This window comes from Coregonus clupeaformis, unplaced genomic scaffold, assembly GCF_020615455.1.
Source record: "Coregonus clupeaformis isolate EN_2021a unplaced genomic scaffold, ASM2061545v1 scaf0180, whole genome shotgun sequence".
Classification (NCBI taxonomy): domain Eukaryota; kingdom Metazoa; phylum Chordata; class Actinopteri; order Salmoniformes; family Salmonidae; genus Coregonus; species Coregonus clupeaformis.
This window is the reverse complement of record NW_025533635.1, coordinates 565,678-584,735: the sequence shown is the minus strand read 5'-3', so window position 1 is coordinate 584,735 and position 19,058 is coordinate 565,678. Positions and strand designations below refer to the sequence as shown.

At 44.1% G+C, this 19,058-nt stretch overlaps 1 protein-coding gene across 1 annotated transcript in view; it reads left to right on the top strand.

Moving 5' to 3' along the window:
• The first annotated feature begins 878 nt into the window (after positions 1-878).
• Positions 879-19,058, top strand: part of LOC121559957 (diacylglycerol kinase zeta) — a 42,074-nt gene continuing 23,894 nt past the window's right edge. Inside the window, exons 1-23 of the mRNA XM_045213966.1 lie at positions 879-2,060; positions 2,751-2,859; positions 3,058-3,153; positions 5,042-5,119; positions 5,592-5,654; positions 6,261-6,317; positions 6,507-6,590; positions 7,184-7,252; positions 7,384-7,455; positions 8,316-8,432; positions 8,930-9,001; positions 9,821-9,916; positions 10,189-10,271; positions 10,675-10,735; positions 11,092-11,205; positions 11,899-12,039; positions 12,616-12,694; positions 12,878-12,933; positions 13,111-13,173; positions 13,546-13,619; positions 13,765-13,876; positions 14,023-14,222; positions 17,146-17,246. Coding sequence (XP_045069901.1) covers positions 919-2,060; positions 2,751-2,859; positions 3,058-3,153; positions 5,042-5,119; positions 5,592-5,654; positions 6,261-6,317; positions 6,507-6,590; positions 7,184-7,252; positions 7,384-7,455; positions 8,316-8,432; positions 8,930-9,001; positions 9,821-9,916; positions 10,189-10,271; positions 10,675-10,735; positions 11,092-11,205; positions 11,899-12,039; positions 12,616-12,694; positions 12,878-12,933; positions 13,111-13,173; positions 13,546-13,619; positions 13,765-13,876; positions 14,023-14,222; positions 17,146-17,246 — 3,139 coding nt within the window. The 5' untranslated portion in view covers positions 879-918. The remainder of the gene's footprint in view (positions 2,061-2,750; positions 2,860-3,057; positions 3,154-5,041; positions 5,120-5,591; positions 5,655-6,260; positions 6,318-6,506; positions 6,591-7,183; positions 7,253-7,383; positions 7,456-8,315; positions 8,433-8,929; positions 9,002-9,820; positions 9,917-10,188; positions 10,272-10,674; positions 10,736-11,091; positions 11,206-11,898; positions 12,040-12,615; positions 12,695-12,877; positions 12,934-13,110; positions 13,174-13,545; positions 13,620-13,764; positions 13,877-14,022; positions 14,223-17,145; positions 17,247-19,058) is intronic.

Sequence of the window (19,058 nt, the reverse complement as noted above, 5' to 3'; positions counted from 1 at the left end):
AGCTTGAATCAATGCATTGACAGGCTAATGCTGCTGAGCCCCTCTGCTACCTACACATGTCACTTCCTGTGAAGAGTATCTGTATTAGTCTGTATGTAATCAGAGAAGGAGGCTCTGGGTGATTATGATGGTCTGAGATCAGTAAAACAGCAGCTTTGGATCCTCTGGAGGTTGCCTGAGCCTTGGCCTACTTCTCTACATCTCAACTGTGTAGACAATGGTTCAGATTGTGATATCAGTGGAAAGATGATCAGAACAATGATTTCCTTTATGAAGTTGATATCCACCTTTCCCTTTCATTGTTGGCAGAGGGAAATGCCTTGTTGGGGTCACTAAATAATGACGCATTCTTTGGTTCTGTCATGTGGCGTATCTGATGAGGTGATTGAACAGAATATTAAAGGCAGTTGCTAAATATATCCTCTGGCTTTGTGCTGTAGTGGCGTCACAATGGCTATCGTGTGATAGGTGACCTGGACTCGGCTCTACTTTCACCAGACAGAACACTACCGAGGTATAGTGTTACAGGTGGTGAGTTATTGAATCGGGGCAGCTGGGCACGTTGCTTGTACTGTAGAATGGAACTGTTATCGCTCTAGATGCGTTGACTAATGTCCCTTTGTAAGCAGATTCAGTTACTGACAGTATCACTAGTCAGCCAATTGAGGTTTCTCTTTGAGCATCGAGGCCCAGATTAGTCTCGTGTACGTTCCCTTCTCTGGCAGCAGTGTATGAGTTCAGACATTTCACTTTCAACTTTTCCACACGGGGGTAAAAAGAACAGTACTGCATCCCTATTGATGAGAGTTTGATAGTGGCTTGTGTACAGTATTGAAGGTTTTGCTGACAGACTGATTTTTGTACCAACAGCCACTGCAGAGGGACAGTGAAAAGGGGACCCACAAGCTGTGGGTTGTCATGGACACCTTTTTCCGCCGGCACTTTAGACTGAAAGGGGCAGAGCAATGCCAACACAGACGGCCTGGCGTGGCAGTGCCCACAAGCAAGGCTCGCCGGCGCTCCAGTGTAGGACTGCCCTCTGCTGGCCTGGTCCAACGTAGACGCTCTAGTGTGGGACTGCCATTCACAGGTCCTGTCGGACGCAGAAGGTCCAGTGTAGGCCTGTCGCCGACGGCTCAAGCCCAACGAAGACGCTCCAGTGTTGGCCTGCCGTCTGGTTATGTGGGACGTAGACGCTCCAGTGAGGGCTTGGCCTGCGCTGCTCACAAGCAACGCAGGCGCTCCAGCGAGGTGCAGGGGTTACCCCAGGTTACCGGTGGGCACTGTTGTCATGGAGGCGGGCAGCTAGTGAGGACCAGATACTACAACAGGCGTCGCTCCAGCACCACCGTGGCCTGTGTCAACCCTCGCTTCTCTGTCCGCCGCCGCCAAGCCGCCAAGCTCCGCACCATCGACACCCACCTGCTGGGGCCCTCCATGCTGCTGGCCAGCCTGGTCCAGATGAGTGAGGAGCAGCAGAGGGGGGCGCAGGGCGGAGAGGGGGACAGCTGCAGCACTGAGAGCTGCTCCGAGTCAGAGGGGGACAGCTGCAGTCCGAGAGACTGTAGCACCAGGTCGGAGGGCAGCGGGAGTGAACGAGAGGGGACTGAGACATCGTCATCATCATCATCATCATATCCAGAGGGAGAGAGGACGTCTCCATGGCAGGACTGGAATCCGGTTCATAGTATGGCAGCCTTGACGATGGAGAGCATCCAGCCCCGGCCCCTGATCCGTGCCCCTCGCTGCCTGCGCCGTAACTCCTCCCACCTGCTGCCAGCGGAGGCGGTGCACCGTAGCAGGGCGGCCTACGGTGTGCACGGGCGCTACCGGCGCTCCAGCCTGTTACGGAGGCCCTCCACCATCTCCAACAGTGCCTTGCCAGGCAGGCTAGTCCCCCCACCCAGACGCAAGAGCTCTATAGTGGCCCGCCACTTCTCCCCTTCCCTGTATAGGAACTGTTCCGCCTGCTGGAAACCCAGGGGCCGCAGGGAGTCCCTCAGCCCCCTGCAGGGCACCTACTACGACCCCCGCCTGGAGACTTGGAGTGGGTTCCTCTCGTATGTAGATCCCCTACCTTTGCCTGGGGCACAGGCAATGCTTTTGTGAGCTTGTTAGTGTGTGTATTAGGGAGGTGTGGGGGGGGGGGGGGGGCTTCTATGGCAGAATACACACAGAAAATGTCTGTATACACAGCGCATGTTTTAGACCACACTATTTGTTTTATCCGGACAATAGAAGGGGGATATGCATGCCAAAGTCACTGGCCATTCCTGCCCGTCCAACCATACCAGCACTTCCTGGTCTGAAGTGTTGATGTCAGTTAAGCAAGTGTTTGTGTCTACACCAAACTCTGCTGACCTTTTGTGTTGCTGACATGTAAGCTAGGATTTTTGTTGAGTGACTCCTACAGCACCTTTCATGCAGGGTCTCAGTCACACAAACCTGTCAAATACCCACCTAGACCTCTTCTGTACCTGGCTGCACATCAGCACAACAGGGTCCTACCGGAAGGGAAGGACTAGCAACCACTTAAAATGCTGTGTGTTGTATGACATCAGATGTACCATTCATTATTCATCATGTGTGCTAAACCTCTCTCTTTGATCATGGCCAACCTTTTTTCATCAGTGGAGAGTGGGTTTACCATTAGGCACTTCAGTTTACAGGTGTTGCAGTATCCCACTGGGAGTGTCATCTCAATGATGTTATTGCAATCATTCAAAGGTGTTGTGTCTGTGTCATTTCAGGAAGGCCATCGCTAAATCGGGTCTACAGCACCTGTCTGCCCAGCCCAGTGCCTCAGCCCTGGCCAAGTTTGACCCAGACAGGGAGATCCGGAGCAGCTGTGACTGGACCGTAAGTGCAGCCTCTGGCCCAGCTTATTGATTTTTACCCCGTAATGGACTACATGCCCCTAATGAGTTTCAGAGTAGTGTACTTTGTTTACCCAGAGGTACTATACTGTTTGGTAGTGGATTCTATGAGCGAGCTGAGATTCCTATTTGTCAGGGTAAAAAAAAGGGTGTATTTAATAGACTCCGCCTCTTCCTCCAGGAGAACGCCCTGTATGGGGAGCACATCTGGTTTGAGACCAATGTCTCTGGGGACTTCTGTTACGTCGGAGAGCAGCACTGCTTCGCCAAGACACTGGTGAGTGTGTTTGTGTGCAGCTACCCCTGGCCCTGCCTGACATTACAAAGCCACAGATGCTGTGACAGGAATGAGCCCAGAGGAAGGGAGGAAGGGAGGAATGAACTCATTAGAGGAGATGTATTTGTAGTGAATCCCTAAAAAAAAAGAGGGGGAGTATTAACTCCTTGTCACATTGTTTTTCATCCGTAAATGGATGATACTGTCCAGATTTATACCACCCGGTACCATTCAGTACAGTTCTAGAGAATGCATATTGTATAGCTCAATAGCGCTCTGCAACTGTAAACATAACAGTATGAGAAATGGTGCCATCTTATGGACATAAACACTGTCTCTTCATTGTTTTGGAAAACTGATGGGATTATAAAAAGTGGGCAACTAGGAAGAGAACCTGTAAAACGAGCCCAATCTTTTGTATTTTTTCCTCCAGATAATGCAGATGTATTTTTTTGATTGCATTATTTGTATGAGATTTCGTTCTGATATCCACAGTGTGACATTTTTGTATTTTTTATGTAACGCTCTATACCAGGGGGTGTCAAACTCATTCCATAGTGTCTGCTAGTTTCTGGTTTTTCCGATCAATTAAGACCTAGACAACCAGCTGAGGGGAGTTCCTTACTAATTAGTGACCTTAATTCATCAATCAAGTACAAGAGAGGATCGAACACCTGCAGACACTCGACCAACCGTGGAACGAGTTTGACACCTGTGCTATATACTGTACATGCTAGATACAAGCGCTTAGAGCAGGGCTCTCCAACCCTGTTCCTGGAGAGATACCGTCCTGTAGGTTTTCACTCCAACCCTACTCTTTCACATCTGATTTTAATAATTAGCAGGTTGATTAGATTAATCAGAAGTTACATCTGGGGTTGGAGCGAAAACCTACAGGAGGGTAGCTCTCAGGAACAGAGTTGGAGAGCCGTGTCCAACCAATGTTTGTGTAGAGTAGGGTTTCCCAAAGTCGGTCCTGGTGCCCCCCCTTGGTGCACGTTTTGGGATTTTCCCTAGCACTACACAGCTGATTCAAATAATCAAAGCTTGATGATGAGTTGGTTATTTGAATCAGCTGTGTAGTGCTAGGGCAAAAACCAAAACCTACACCCTGGGTGTTTGGGAAACCCTGGTGTAGAGCACGTGTCAAACTCATTCCACGAAGGGTCGAGTGTCTGCGTGTTTTCGCTCCACCCTTGTACTTGATTGATGAATTAAGGTCACTAATTAGTAAGGAACTCCCCTCACCTGGTTGTCTAGGTCTTAAAAGAAATGAAAAACCAAAAACACTCAGCCCTCCATGGAATGAGTTTGGCAGCCCTTGTGTAGAGGCTCCCTCTGGTGTCCACAGAACCATAACACACTTCACCTCAGAAGAAGTGCTGCCATCTTGAGGGTGTTGCACCCATAGAGGTAGATGGAGGGCCCTTCTTTGCATCTGTGCCATATGGCTTCTGTGACAACATGGACAGCTCCATTGAGGGCTTTCTTCATTTTAAAGTAGTTAAGGGTGGATACTGCCACCTGGAGTGTGTTGTCTGCACAGGTATAAAACCAAGGTAGGTAATTTACTGCCACCTGCAGTTAAGGAATGTTTGCTCAGGTGTATAATTCATTGGCTGATCCCTCCTGAGGACCTTGATGGAATTAATTATTCCGTAACCCATAGGAAGTCCCACCAAGTTGACTTCTTCAAAATGGTGAAAGTCTTCAATGGCACTGCCCATGCTAAAACAGGCTTTGGGGCACTAGAGCGGTCTATTTAAGTTTATGGTTGTACTATGAATTATCAAGTTAAAAGAAAGTCATTTAATTCAGGAAGTTTTCATATATTACTACGATAAGGGTCATTAAATAATATTCTCTCATTCATCTCTTGTCACCACAGCAGAAATCTGTAGCCCGGAAAAAGTGTGCAGCCTGCAAGATAGTGGTTCACACAATCTGCATAGAGCAGCTAGAAAAGGTATGTTTCAAGCCATTTTCCCAACAAATGCTTCACAAACTTTTCTTCCAGTGAACTATGCTTTCACCTGGAAGCAGATAGATGTTAAATTATGTATTATCACCAAAGCTGTGGAAATTAGTTGAGAGCATGTATACCAAGACTGGGATGGCAGGTAGCTTAGTGGGTAAGAGCGTTGTGGCAGTAACCGAAAGGGCGGGGGTTTTATTCTCCCGCCGACTAGGCGGAAAAAATGTGATTCGAGGCGCACCAAAGCAGGTACCTTAACTCTTTTCGCTCACGAAGCTCCTGAGAAGAGCCGTCCACTAAAATGTAAATGTAAAATGAGTTGCAAATGTTGAATCCCGAAAATACCGTAATATTAGCCTTTTCAGATGTTGTCTCTCATGGAGACAAAATGTTTCCATCACATCAGGTAAGATGAGATTTAAATGGTAGCCATGCCAACCTAACCCATCCTGCTCCTCTCCAGTTATTCGACACCGAGGCTATGCCCCATGAAGACAGCCTGCTTATCGAAGACCCCACCTTTAGAGTGAGACACTCAGACCTCTCTCAGGCTGCTATGGGATATAACTAGTGCTAGATCATACTCCTTCTCTAACCCTATCTCACTACGCTACCTGACCCATTGACCTGACCCTCCAATGCTGCACTCTGATTGGGTAATTCTCTGGATAATCAAAGTGGCTTTCCAAATTGGGCTGCTTTGATTAGTAGTCGAATAGAGTCGGTCGCTCTTTCCTAGAGATTTTTAGTTGCTGAATTTATTTGAATCTCCCTTTTCCAAAATGTCTTTAACTTGTTCCCATTAACTCTGCTAATCTGAGGGTTTGTTTATATCTATTGTTTATACTTTATCTGATGCTGTTATGGTGGAGGTAAAGGTGAAGAGCTGGTTGTGTCACATAGTAACACATATTGCACCACAGGTTTCCCTTTTCAGTAAGTACTTATACTAGGTGAACAAGAACTTCAGCATGTTCAGTTTAACCTTAAACCTCTCCTATTGGCCCTTTTGCATTACTGATTCAGCATTCTATTTTGGTGCAGGGGTTTCTCTAACAACATATTGGAAACAACGACAAGGAAAAACAAAATAAATCAATGTTTGAAACAATTTCTTTTCTCTACCCCGTAGATAAACTTTAGGTGTAAACCGTCATTCAGGGAATCGGGGTCTAGGAATATACGAGAGGTAAGTGCCAATAAACGTTCATTTCCATTTGATCAGGATGATCATGATACTCATACTTTATTTTCACAACTTTTTCATCCTCCTTTGTCTTGTCATTCTATGTGTCTGTCTTCTCTGTAACCCCTCCCTCTCCTCCTGTCCCTGCTTCCCTTTTGCCCTTTGACCTTCTCTCTTGACCTTTGACCTTAGCCAGTCCTCCAAAGACAAGGTGCTCTAAAGTGCCTCAGGCGGATGGCTAACTGCATGGCCACCCCTGTCCTGAGCCAGTCCCAGGTACCATCCCACCCTAACTCCCCAGATCACCCCAACCCAAAGCCACAGTTATGGGGACAGTAGGAGAGTAATGCCTGACTAGTTTAATGATTATAAAGACTGGGTAACCCCCAAGGCCTATAGTCCTCCAGAGCTAGCTTTGGATGTCCTAGTTTAAATTCCCTCATCATACATTTGCATTTTTACATTTTTACATTTACATCACAAAGTATTTATCAGCAAAGTCAGTGCTGGTGGGCTATGTGTTTTTTTTGGGGGGTGTCGGAGGCGCCGTGAAAGTAGAGTGTGCGGAGGAGCAGGGTGACATGGGAGAACTTAGGAAGGTTGAACACCAGGCGGGCTGCAGCATTCTGGATAAGTTGCAGGGGTTTGATGGCAAAGCGGGGAGCCCAACCAACAGAGAGTTGCAGTAGTCTAGATGGGAGATGTGTCTGTCCAAACCTCTGATATTGCTAATGAGAAACTAATAAACTCAACACAAGCTTTCCTTGATCTCACTCACCATTTACATGTAATAAAAATAGGAAAACCACAGTATTTTAAATCGGGCAATTGTGAGTTGATTAATGTGTTTATGAACGTCGGTTTTCCAGCCAACGGTAGTGCGGCACCATTGGGTCCACAGGAGGCGCCAGGATGGGAAGTGTCGGCAGTGCGGGAAGGTGAGCATGGTTATAATATCAATTAATTCATTTCTTCCCTATATTGCCCTGTATTGCAGGATTAATGATCTGATGAAACATGTTCTTCTTGAGGGTACATTACCTCTTAGATCTGATTCATTTCTCTACAGGGTTTCCAGCAGAAGTTTGCCTTTCATAGCAAAGAGATTGTGGCCATCAGCTGTTCGTGGTGTAAACAGGCAGTAAGTTGGAAGGTTGATTGTACTGTACAGGTGTAGGATCTTAATTTGACCAGTACTGTCGCAGCAACATAATCCTGCAGCAACGTCACCTTGTCTGAGAGAGATTTGCATGTTTATCCAAACTTCATGCCAGGGTAAGCCTACACGAAACACAGCCCTTATTTTAAGTGTTTCTAAAATCCCCTATGGGGAAAAATGAATGGTGGAAAAACGATTGGAACCGTTTCCCTGTTTGACCGCTAGGTTTTATGGGTATTATGACACCTCCACTGTGGGGCTCTATTTGATAATTATATATGGTTGATGTTATGATTGTAAATTGGTAAATTGTAAATTCAGTCTGACTGAGAAACCAATAAAATCTGCTACTACTACTACTAATAATAATAATAATATTAGCTGGCCAAAATTAGGCTACATGAAAAGTGCAATACTGTGAATATAACTGTGTGCTATTGCCTGTTTTCAGAGAATTTATGTAAATCATGAAGCTCATCTGCATTTGGAATTTCTCAGCAACAAAAGAGTGATACAATTCTGATGTCTACCTCTGTATGGTCTTAGTGCTGTTGTGCCTCATAAACTATGGATGATAATGATGTGTGTATGTATGCTTTATGCTTATTTGAGACATTTGTGTCTGTGTTGAATGAAAACACTTCCAATGAGTATGGATGAATGTGATCACTGATATATTGTGTAAGTGTGTACAGTAGCTGTCTTCACCCTCTGTAATGGTGTATGTATGTTTATGTGAGACAGTTGTGTGAGGGTCTGCGTTGTGTTTTAAATGAATGATGTGTGTGATGTGTTGGTGTGTGACGTCACTGCTGCCATCCTTTCCTCTCCCCCTACTGTAGTATCACAACAAGGTGTCATGCTTCATGCTGCAGCAGATCGAGGAGCCCTGCTCCCTGGGTGCTCATGCCTCTGTCATCGTACCCCCTACCTGGATCATCCGGCTCCGCAGACCTCAGGTAAAAAATTTAAAAAATGTGATGTTTTATTGTCACATAGACCGGATAGGTGCAGTAAAATGTGTTGTTTTACAGAGTCAGCCATAGTAGTACAGTGACCCTGGAGCAAATTAACGTTAAGTGCCTTGCTCAAGGGCACAGAGATTTTTTACCTTGTCGGCTCTGGTATTTGAACCAGCGACCTTTTGGTTACTGGCCCAACGCTCTAACCGCTACGCTACCTGCCGCCCCCACAATCACATACACTTCCAAGTATTCAAATATTCACTGCCACCATGTGAGTTTACAATGTACAATGGCATGCTTCCCCAAATACTTTGTGGTGCCATTGCACTGAGAAGCCAACAGAGGGTAGCAGTCATCCATTAGTTTGAGCTGTAAGCCATGCATTCAGCAGTTATGATAAATTACAGTGTATTATTTATAGTTGATCAAATGCTGTTCCTTATATAAATGGAATACCAATGTGCCATTTAATCCTCGTTTTATTCTTTCAGACCTCACTAAAGTCGAGTAAAAAGAAAAAACGGACCTCGTTTAAGCGCAAATCCAGCAAAAAGGGATTAGAGGTGAGTTTGAATTGTTACATCATCCATCACAAATGTCCTTTCCTACCGTTTGTATTGTGAAGAGACGTACATAACTAAAACATCCTTTGTTGATTAGCCTGAGGGGCATCATTTCCATTATACTGCATCTGTTGTGCACTGTTCAATTGGTTTAACATTTAAATAAAAATACATGAAATAGTAGCTAAAAGGGCAATGTCAAACTGATGACAAGGTATTATCGATGTAGACAGTCTTCGCCCTTATCAAATCACTGCTGACACAACCCAGCCAGGGACATAGGATGTGCTTGTCAATACATACTTCCTGGCGACATCTAGTGTCCAATACCATGGCTTTAATGCATTTACATGACAAGTGCATGTACAGAAATAATTATCTCTCTTGTCTGGCCTTGTGTTGGTTAGCCAGCCCTCCAAAGACAAGGCGCTTTAAAGCGCCTCAGGCGGAGCCAGTCCAAGGTACCATCCCACCCCAACTCTCCAGATCACCCCACCCCACAGCCACGGTTATGGAGACCGTATTGATCAATTCAACTGTGCACAGTGTTAGACAACTATATACTCTTTGGCTTACTATATCTCATAGAGAGTAGGAAGTATCAACGCAACATCAGCTCTATGCCATTTAATTTTAGTTAGTTACTTTGGCATAATGTTATATGAGTCTGACACGATAGTTTATAACAAACCATCAGTAAAAGCAGTAAGCGCTTAATGCTCTTCCCTTAGGAAACCAACACTGTACATCAGTCTCATCTTTCACCTCTCTAAATGCATCCCTTTATTTCCTCTGCTCTCTCCCTTCCTCTTTGTGCAGGAGGCGCGCTGGAAGCCCTTCATAGTTAGACCCATTCCCTCCCAGCTCATGAAGCCGCTGTTGGTGTTTGTCAACCCAAAGAGTGGGGGAAATCAGGTGAGCCGTGCTGTCTGTGCTGGAGCTGTCAGTGCAGGCCCAGTGGACCGAGGCCAACACCAGTCATAGGTGTAATCCTGACTGGTCTATAAGCCTTCTGTGAGATGAAACACTGTCTGCATCTTAAAAGAGTATTTCAGCAGTCCAGTCAGGGCATCTCATACCTCACACATTTGGCTGGATCACTCAATCATATACTAGTCAGTTAATCAAATACTTATTTATTATGATGATGATGAATTGGTAGTAATTGTACTCCTACTCATTTTCAGGGAGCCAAGATTATCCAGTCGTTCATGTGGTACCTCAACCCCCGCCAAGTATTTGACCTGAGTCTGGGAGGGCCCAAGGATGGGTAAGTTTTCCAAAATAGCAGGTGCAAACTTTGTACTAATTCAGACTTTTTACTGACTCTGGCCCTTAAAAATCAAAATCATCATAATATGTATAAGTCTTGGAGCTCTTCCATTACTCTGTGCTCACTGACACAGAGCTTCTTCTCATTAGATCTAATATATCTGAACCAAAAGAAGTCGTTCTAATTCAATGTATTATTTTGATTTTATGTTTGTTCTTGCTATGGATACCCTGTGCTATTATTCAATCTGCCCAGGAGCCTTTTGGGGTGTAGGGCTCCCTTCACTGTGATCCTGCTGATTAACTGAGTGTGGGAGACCTTCATTAACAGGCTTGATACTGTGGACTGACTGTGACAGAAAACTAGATGTTGATTTTGTCTCTTGCTCTGTCTCTCCAAGGTTAGAAATGTACCGTAAGGTGCATAACCTTAGGATACTGGCATGCGGAGGTGATGGCACGGTGAGTAGAAACAGGCTTGTTGTACAACAGCAATGCCAAAGGTATTTTTAAGCAACACACAGACATTCCTGAACTATTTTAGCAGCAAACTTTACTTTGTGATCATTAAAATAACAGCACACAGTGTCTGGTGTTTGCCCTTAAAGGCATTTGAGCCCATCTTAGTGATCTAAGCCCTGAACTTTGATGGTTATCTAAATGATTGAACAGCAACACACAGTATGCTGCAGGTACAGTTTGTTAAGCTGTTCAAACATTTATTCCTCAAGTAAAGACAATAACAAAGTTGGGCATGGTGTTGAAGGCCACATCACATGATGTATTGATAACATGACTGTTGTATGGTCTGTGTGTAGGTGGGCTGGATCCTGTCTGCTCTGGACCAGCTCCAGCTGAACCCCCAGCCTGCAGTATCCATCCTGCCTCTGGGGACAGGCAACGACCTGGCCAGGACCCTCAACTGGGGTGGTGTGAGTATCTGGACAATATTTACACAGAGTGTACAAAACATTAGGAACAACCCCCCCCCCCCCCATTTTGCCCTCAGAACAGCCTCAATACGTCGGGGCATGGACTCTACAAGGTGTCGAAAGCGTTCCACAGGGATGCTGGCCCATGTTGACACCAATGCTTCCCACAGTTGTGTCAAGTTGGCTGGATGTCCTTTGGGTGGTGGACCATTCTTGATACACACCGGAAAACTGTTGAGCGTAAAAAAAACAGCAGTGTTGCAGTTATTGACACACTCAAACCGGTCTATGTGTGCCCTCTGAATGGCACACATACACAATCCATGTCTCAATTGTCTCAAGGCTTAAAAATCCTTCTTTAAACTGTCTCCTCCCCTTCATCTACACTGATTTGAAGTGGATTGAACAAGTGACATCAATAAGGGATCATAGCTTTCACCTGGATTCACCTGGTCAGTCTATGCCATGGAAAGAGCAGGTGTTCCTAGTGTTTTGTACACTTAGTGTATACCCTCAAAGATATGCTTTTCCATAGTCGTTGGACAATGCAGGTGCACCAGAATCATGACAATAACCACTTATTATTTCTTGAAAAATGTCTTGAAGAATTGATATATCTCAGGAGGAACTAGCTACTTTCTACAATGCACTGTGTTAAATCTCTTGGTGTTGTCCTTCTCTATCCCTCTCCAGGGTTACACAGATGAGCCGGTGTCTAAGATCCTGTCTCATGTAGAGGATGGGAACATCGTCCAGCTCGACCGGTGGAATCTAATAGTGGAGCCCAACCAGGATGCTGGGGCAGAGGAGAGGGATGAGCAGCAGACAGACAAGGTGAACAAACCCTCTCACCCCTCCTCCCAGATCCTGTACTGTAGACCTGGACTGTCAACAAATGATGGTGTGGTGTGTGTGTATGGGTGATGCAGAGAATGAGGATTGATCAAATGTTAACTTAGTGCTAGCACTTTACCTATCAGATGGTGTGTTCGTAAATCAGGTTTTTGACTGTGATGAGTTTTCATTGAGCCCCAGCGAATTAACCTCTCTACAATGTCACAATATAATTTCTTTGTTGTAAACAGGGTCATGGCTGATCACACACCAAAATACCTCAGTGACCTTTACATTATTTAATGGTTAGTTAGTTCTAAAAGTTGAGAGAGATGATCAACTAGAAGCACAATCCTGCTCTGCGACCTCAAACATGATGTATTATTATTTGATTTATTTTATGGCAGTGATGGTAGTCTGGGGCAATAAAGACCATAGGACTGAGGATGGAGTTGGGCTCAGCAGCATACTCCGGTTTTGTGTTGAAATGTCAACATTTTTCATTGTGATTTCTGATGTTTTGGTGATATTGCGTCTGGGATTAACACATTTTTGTACGGGTGTTCTTTTCCACAGCTCCCCCTCGATGTCTTCAACAACTACTTCAGCCTCGGCTTCGATGCACACGTGACACTAGAATTCCACGAGTCTCGAGGTTGTATTTCAGATTGATCTATTAACGTTGACTACCCATGTAATGTCATTGTTGGGGATAAATCTGTGCTTTCCATAGACAGCTCACATCGATAGTAACAAATTATGCTGTGTGTATCTACTGTATGTCATTGTGTCACATTACTCACTCCCTATCATGCTTTCTATAACCAACGCTCCGCAGAGGCCAACCCTGAGAAATTCAACAGCCGCTTTAGGAACAAGATGTTCTATGCAGGGGTGGGTACAGTTGTGTTTTCTAAACGAGAAAATAACTAATACATTCATATTTTCTCACCATTATCATCACTTTTACCATTAGTAGTGATAGTAATTGTGGTATTTGGCCATAGCTTTAGTTGTGTCATTATTTTGTATTGATAATCTACAAGTTTGATTGGTGTTCCTTCTAACCAGACGGCCTTCTCAGACTTCCTCATGGGCAGCTCCAAAGACCTAGCCAAACACATCAAGGTCGTGGTGAGTTCAACTGACCATTACATTGACCTTGGCTGCAGCTCAGATTGTGTGACGTCATTCCGCAAAGGGTTCAAGTTCAACTCTAAATACATTAACAGGAATTTCCCCACTTCATAGTAAAGATAGTTCCTCAGAAATAGAAATTGACCCCAGTTTGAGAGCCTAGGCTCCATTCTGAGCTTGTGATCCTTACAACCTACCCTGTACATCTCATTAGACTGAAAGATGTGTTCTTCTTCACTGTCAGTCAGTCAGAATGTGGCACCTTTCAAAGGTTACATTTTTAAAGGGAACATGTGAGAACTCTTCCGGGAATGATCTGAGTCCGTATGTGTACAGTAATGGAGTCACCTGTCTGTCTCCTCTCATTAGTGCGACGGCACTGACCTCACCTCAAAGGTTCAGGATCTGAAGCTGCAGTGTCTGGTGTTCCTCAACATTCCCAGGTTAGCAGCCACAGCTACTCTGACTATGTTCCTCAATGGGAAAATGGGTTATATATAACATGTTACCATTTTGTCACTGTTGTAATGTAGGCCAAGTTAGGCACATAATCATGCGTGCGTGTGTGTGTGTGTGTGTGTGTACTAGATACTGTGCTGGTACCATGCCATGGGGCAACCCAAGCGAGCACCATGACTTTGAGCCACAACGGCACGACGACGGCTGCATTGAAGTTATCGGCTTCACCATGACCTCTCTGGTATTCACCTACCAACTTGAATTTGTCTATGTGTTAGAACATAACAGTTAGTCGATTAATGAAATGGATGAGTCAGTTTCTTTACATTTCTCCTAGTCATAGCCTTGCTCTGATGGATGACCGTCTCGTCCTCCCTGGTGCTGTAGGCAACACTGCAGGTCGGAGGTCATGGTGAGCGGCTGAACCAGTGCAGAGAGGTGACCCTCACCACCTACAAGTCCATCCCCATGCAGGTAGATGGGGAGCCATGCAAGCTAGCCCCCTCCACCATCCGTATCTCCCTGAGGAACCAAGCCAACATGGTGCAAAAGGCCAAGAGGAGGACCTCTATACCGCTGCTCAACGAGTGAGTAATACAGTCCAGCATGGGAACGCCTATTTACAACTGAGTTTATAAAAAGAGACCAGAATGGGTCCAGTCAGAATCCGAACTTCAATCCACTATGGTGACTTTCTATACAGTACTTTGTTTAATCTTTGTGCTGTCGGCAGGTTGCCTCTTGTCATGCGGTGCTTGGAAGTTGGAAGTTATTGTAATGTATTCGAGTGTCCTCGACCGAGCCGAAGGTCGTTCTTCAATTTCTTGCTGTGTGATTTAAGTGACACGCAGGTGTGGGAGACTGACAGGCCAGACAAGGTGGGATTCATTTGCAGGGGAGGCTGAAGTGCTGACAAAGGCTTGTGCATGTAAAATAATCCAAGCCAATGAGGGAAAACAAACAAAAAAGACATACAACAACATTCATCAAAGTCATCATGGCTTTGCAACCATCTTCCTTTTCTCTCTATCAGTCATCTTAGTCATATCAGTCTGTCTGTCTACAGGCTGAAAATCGAAGATGTGTTATCAGAATGAACAGCCCTATTTACTTTCATGGTAATTGCATTATCTTTTTAAATCCTGTTGTAAGGTTTTTGCTAATTTCATACTTAGTTGATTCTGCTGTGAGTCTCGCGACAATGTATTGACTTGCTGGCAGAGGGGAATTATGAATCCTCCATTTAAAGGATTGAACTGTCCAGGGGGGGGGGGACTAATTCAATGATTGTGTTTACAGAAGCCTGTTTTAGCTGAGATTAAGTCGTGGTCATCCAAACCTTATTCATGACGCTCGGATTAAAAATTATCTGGTGCCTGCCGCGAGGCACACAACACTAATCCTCCTTTATTAGACGCTCTGGATAAGAGCTTCTCACTAAAGAAAAAAAATTTTTTTTTAAATAATACCATTCTTCCTTTTTGCAAAGTTGGTTAGAATGGCCCAACCTTCTGTGAAGCAAAACACCAGGCATTTGGACAGAAAGTAAGAATGATAAGATGCAAATGAGCCTGGAATTCAAACAAACAACCCAGCTGTATTCACTTCTACACTTCTTACATCGTTTGAGATCAAACTGTTCTCCCAACTGTTTTCCAACATACTCCAGTAAGGAACAAATACAACTTGTGTTGTTGTCAGGTGTCTATTGTCCTTGAATAGAATGGTAAGCTATAGTCACAACATTGTTTTTGGGTCTCCCACACACTGCGAACAGGTCACATTTGTCACAGATCACAACTTTCTTCATGAATATATATAATCATCCTAGAAGCCATCACAATGACAAACAGAAGGGGGAAAGCTGCGTTGAACACCTTGGGCTTCTCTCAGGCTGCTGTGCATGTGAGCCCAGGTTGTCAGAGTGTTGTGGTTAGAGGTTGATCCCCTGTCATCAGCTTGCATTAATGCTCTTCCCGGGTGACAGTCTTTTGTTAAACATCTACCTTCATTTATTTACAGTTTTTTTTTTTTACCTCTCAGCCGAGATGTTTCCAACTCCCAACTAGTTAGAAATTAATAAGGAAAGTAACTGATACTATACAGTATAATGGTGTACTGAAATCAAGCATAGGTTATGAATAATATTTGTTATGTGTCAGTTTGACATGATTTGATTGTTTGTACCTCAGAGTTCCTACAAATATGTACACTGAAAATAAATATAAACACAACATGTAAATTGTTGGTCCCATGTTTCATGAGCTGAAATAAAAGATCCCAGAAATGTGCCATATGCACAAAAAGCTTATTTCTCAAATTTTGTGCACACATTTGTTTACGTCCCTGTTAGTGAGCATTTTTCCTTTGCCGTAATAATCTATCCACCTGACAGGTGTGGCAGATCAAGAAGCTGATTAAACAGCATGATCATTACACAGGTGCACCTTGTGCTGGGGACAATAAAAGGCCACTCTAATATGTTTTGTCTCACAACACAATGCCACAGGTATCTCAAGTTTTGAGGGAACATGCAATTGGCAAGCTGATGGCAGGAATGTCCATCAGAGCTGTTGCCAGATAATTTAATGTTCATTTCTCTACCATAAGCCACCTCCAACGTGATTTTTGAGAATTTGGCAGTAGGTCCAACTGGCCTCACAACCGCAGACCACGTGTAACACATCCGGCTTCTTCATCTGCGGGATCGTCTGAGACCAGCCACCCGGACAGCTGATGAAATTGTGGGTTTCCACAACCAAATAATTTCTGCACAAACTTTCAGAAACCGTCTCAGGGAAGCTCATCTACGTGCTCGTCGTCCTGACCAGGGTCTTGACCTGACTGCAGTTCGGCATTGTAACCGACTTCAGTGGGCAAATGCTCACCTTCAATGGCCACTGGAATGGTAGAGAAGTGTGCAATTCATCCACCGCCATCACCTCATGTTTCAGCCTGATAATGCACGGTCCCATGTCGCACGGATCTGTACACAATTCCTGGAAGCTGAAAATGTCCCAGTTCTTCCATGGCCTGCTTACTCAACAGACATGTCACCCATTGAGCATGCTCTGGATCGACGTGTACAACAGTGTGTTCCAGTTCCCACCAATATCCAGCGACTGGGCGCAGCTATTGAAGAGGAGTCGGACAACATTCCACAGGCCACAATCAACAGCCTGATCAATTCTATGCGAAGGAGATGTGTCGCACTGCATGAGGCAAGTGGTGGTCACACCAGATACTGAATGGTTTTCTGACCCACGCCCGTACTTTTTTTTATAAAGGTATCTGTGAACAACAGATGCATATCTGTATTCCCAGTCATGTGAAATCCATAGATTCAGGCCTAATACATTTATTTCAATTGACTGATTTCCTTATATGAACTGTAACTCAGTAAAATCTTTGAAATTGTTGCATGTTGCGTTTTATATTTTTGTTCAGTGTAATTCCAATTTTTGAGAGATGATACCCAACTGACTATACTTCTTCTGTTGTCTTCCTCAGCCAGCAGCCCTTCCCGGAGAGGTTAAGGATCCGGGTGAACCGTATTAGCATGCACGACTATGAGGCCCTGCATTACGACAAGGAGAAACTCAAAGAAGCCTGTGAGTATTCCATCTCTGTCTAATGCACTGTAACTCCATCATCCATCAGGTGTCAGCCAGCCTGTTCAAGGAGGAATGCAGCAGGCCCTTGAGTACTGCTTCATGCAGGAATGTTACTGAGAGCCAGAGGTGTTTTCAGTGATGTAGAACTCTGTAGTAGATATACTACATATGTCCTTGTGCCATTTTAGGGGACGATTCCAACCTGAGTTAATAGTGTAAATGGAACGAAATTCCCTTTTTATGCACTTTTCTCTCTACGTGTATTCTGACCTTGAATTTAAGCATGAGAATAGCATGCTATTCACCTGCTATTTGTTTGGGGTGGAGATTGAATAAATTAAGGTGAGGCGGAGGTGTGTCTACAGATACGGCATATTCTGACCTTGACTTAATTCCCTAATAATTCCAACACCTACACGGGAGGAAACCATGAATACGGTTCTACCGGTTCCAAGTGGAAAAAGCATCTACTTAATTTTTTCCAATAGAAATAATACCATTCTCCATGCACTGTAATTGACAACTTGATAAGAGCTAGGTAAATTATTAATCTGTTTGGATAAGGGAATTTAAATGACACTTGTTTTAGAACTATTTTACCTTATAATCGCTGGAGACAAACGTGGAACCAGTCAACTTTCCCACAGTAAAGTTGATGAAATGCTGTGGCATTTTACAGAATTTAAATTATACTGCCTTTTAACTTGCAGGGATGGGCACGCTCTAATGTCTTAATTATTTCCATCATGTTAAATATTAGCCACTATCAGTATCGACCATCAGTAGGCCTAATAACCACACATATTCAACTGCCAATTTACTGTTAGTTCCCTTCAGTTAGTATAGTCTACATTATCATTCTATTTAATTACATTGTTTTGATTACTTTCATTTGCTTCCTCTGTAAACGCCGTCAAGGCCGTGTGGTTGTTGGTGAGGATCATTAGTAACAAAAGGCAAATTAAATCATTATGGAGCGGAGCGCAGACAAGCCGTAACAATTTGAACCTGACGTATGGCGCAATACTTGGCCATGTCGTCACACAGTTCCATGGTTAGTGCAGGCAATAGACGAGGGTATATCCTACTAGTGTACACTATTCTCCCTATTATAATTCTATGTACACTAATCTTCCAACGTTACTGTGGGTTGAAGAACTGAATGTGGCAATTTCCAGAATGAATCAAATTACCGTTTTCTTTATTTTGTGTGTAAAGGTTCTCCAAACCTGTTTTTTTAGGATTCATAAATACTTTCCTAAATCTAAGTAATCTACAAAATCAGATTATTTTAAAATCTATAATTCGGTGCTGAAACAGATGAGTATGCATATATTTATATTCTAGTAAGTCTGTTGATAAAATTCAAACTAAAAGGTACACCATATTTAAAGGGATGGCTTAAGATAGATGTACTGAATGAAAATTCCACGAGAAAAACTGTTGGCTAGCAAGTGGGATGGTTTTCAGCAGTTGAATTAAATGTATTCAGTGCGCGAAGGGAACCATTCCTACAAAGCCAGTTATGCACCTGCATAAGGTAAGTCTGAATACCAACTACTGAGAAGTGCGTAGGAAAGGCATGCACAGGAAAGGCATACATTTCCTAAGTCTGAATCGGCCCCTTGGTGAACTGTCAGCAAGAGTGTTTATTACTTCTCGTGGGTGAAATGCTAACATGGACTTTAAATCTACACAGCGACTACATAGACTCTGTCACTGTCAAACATAGGTTAGCACAAATAAATGTAATGTGGAAGAACACACCAGGCTCTTGATCGCCCTAACTAGCCTCACTAATTACAAAGG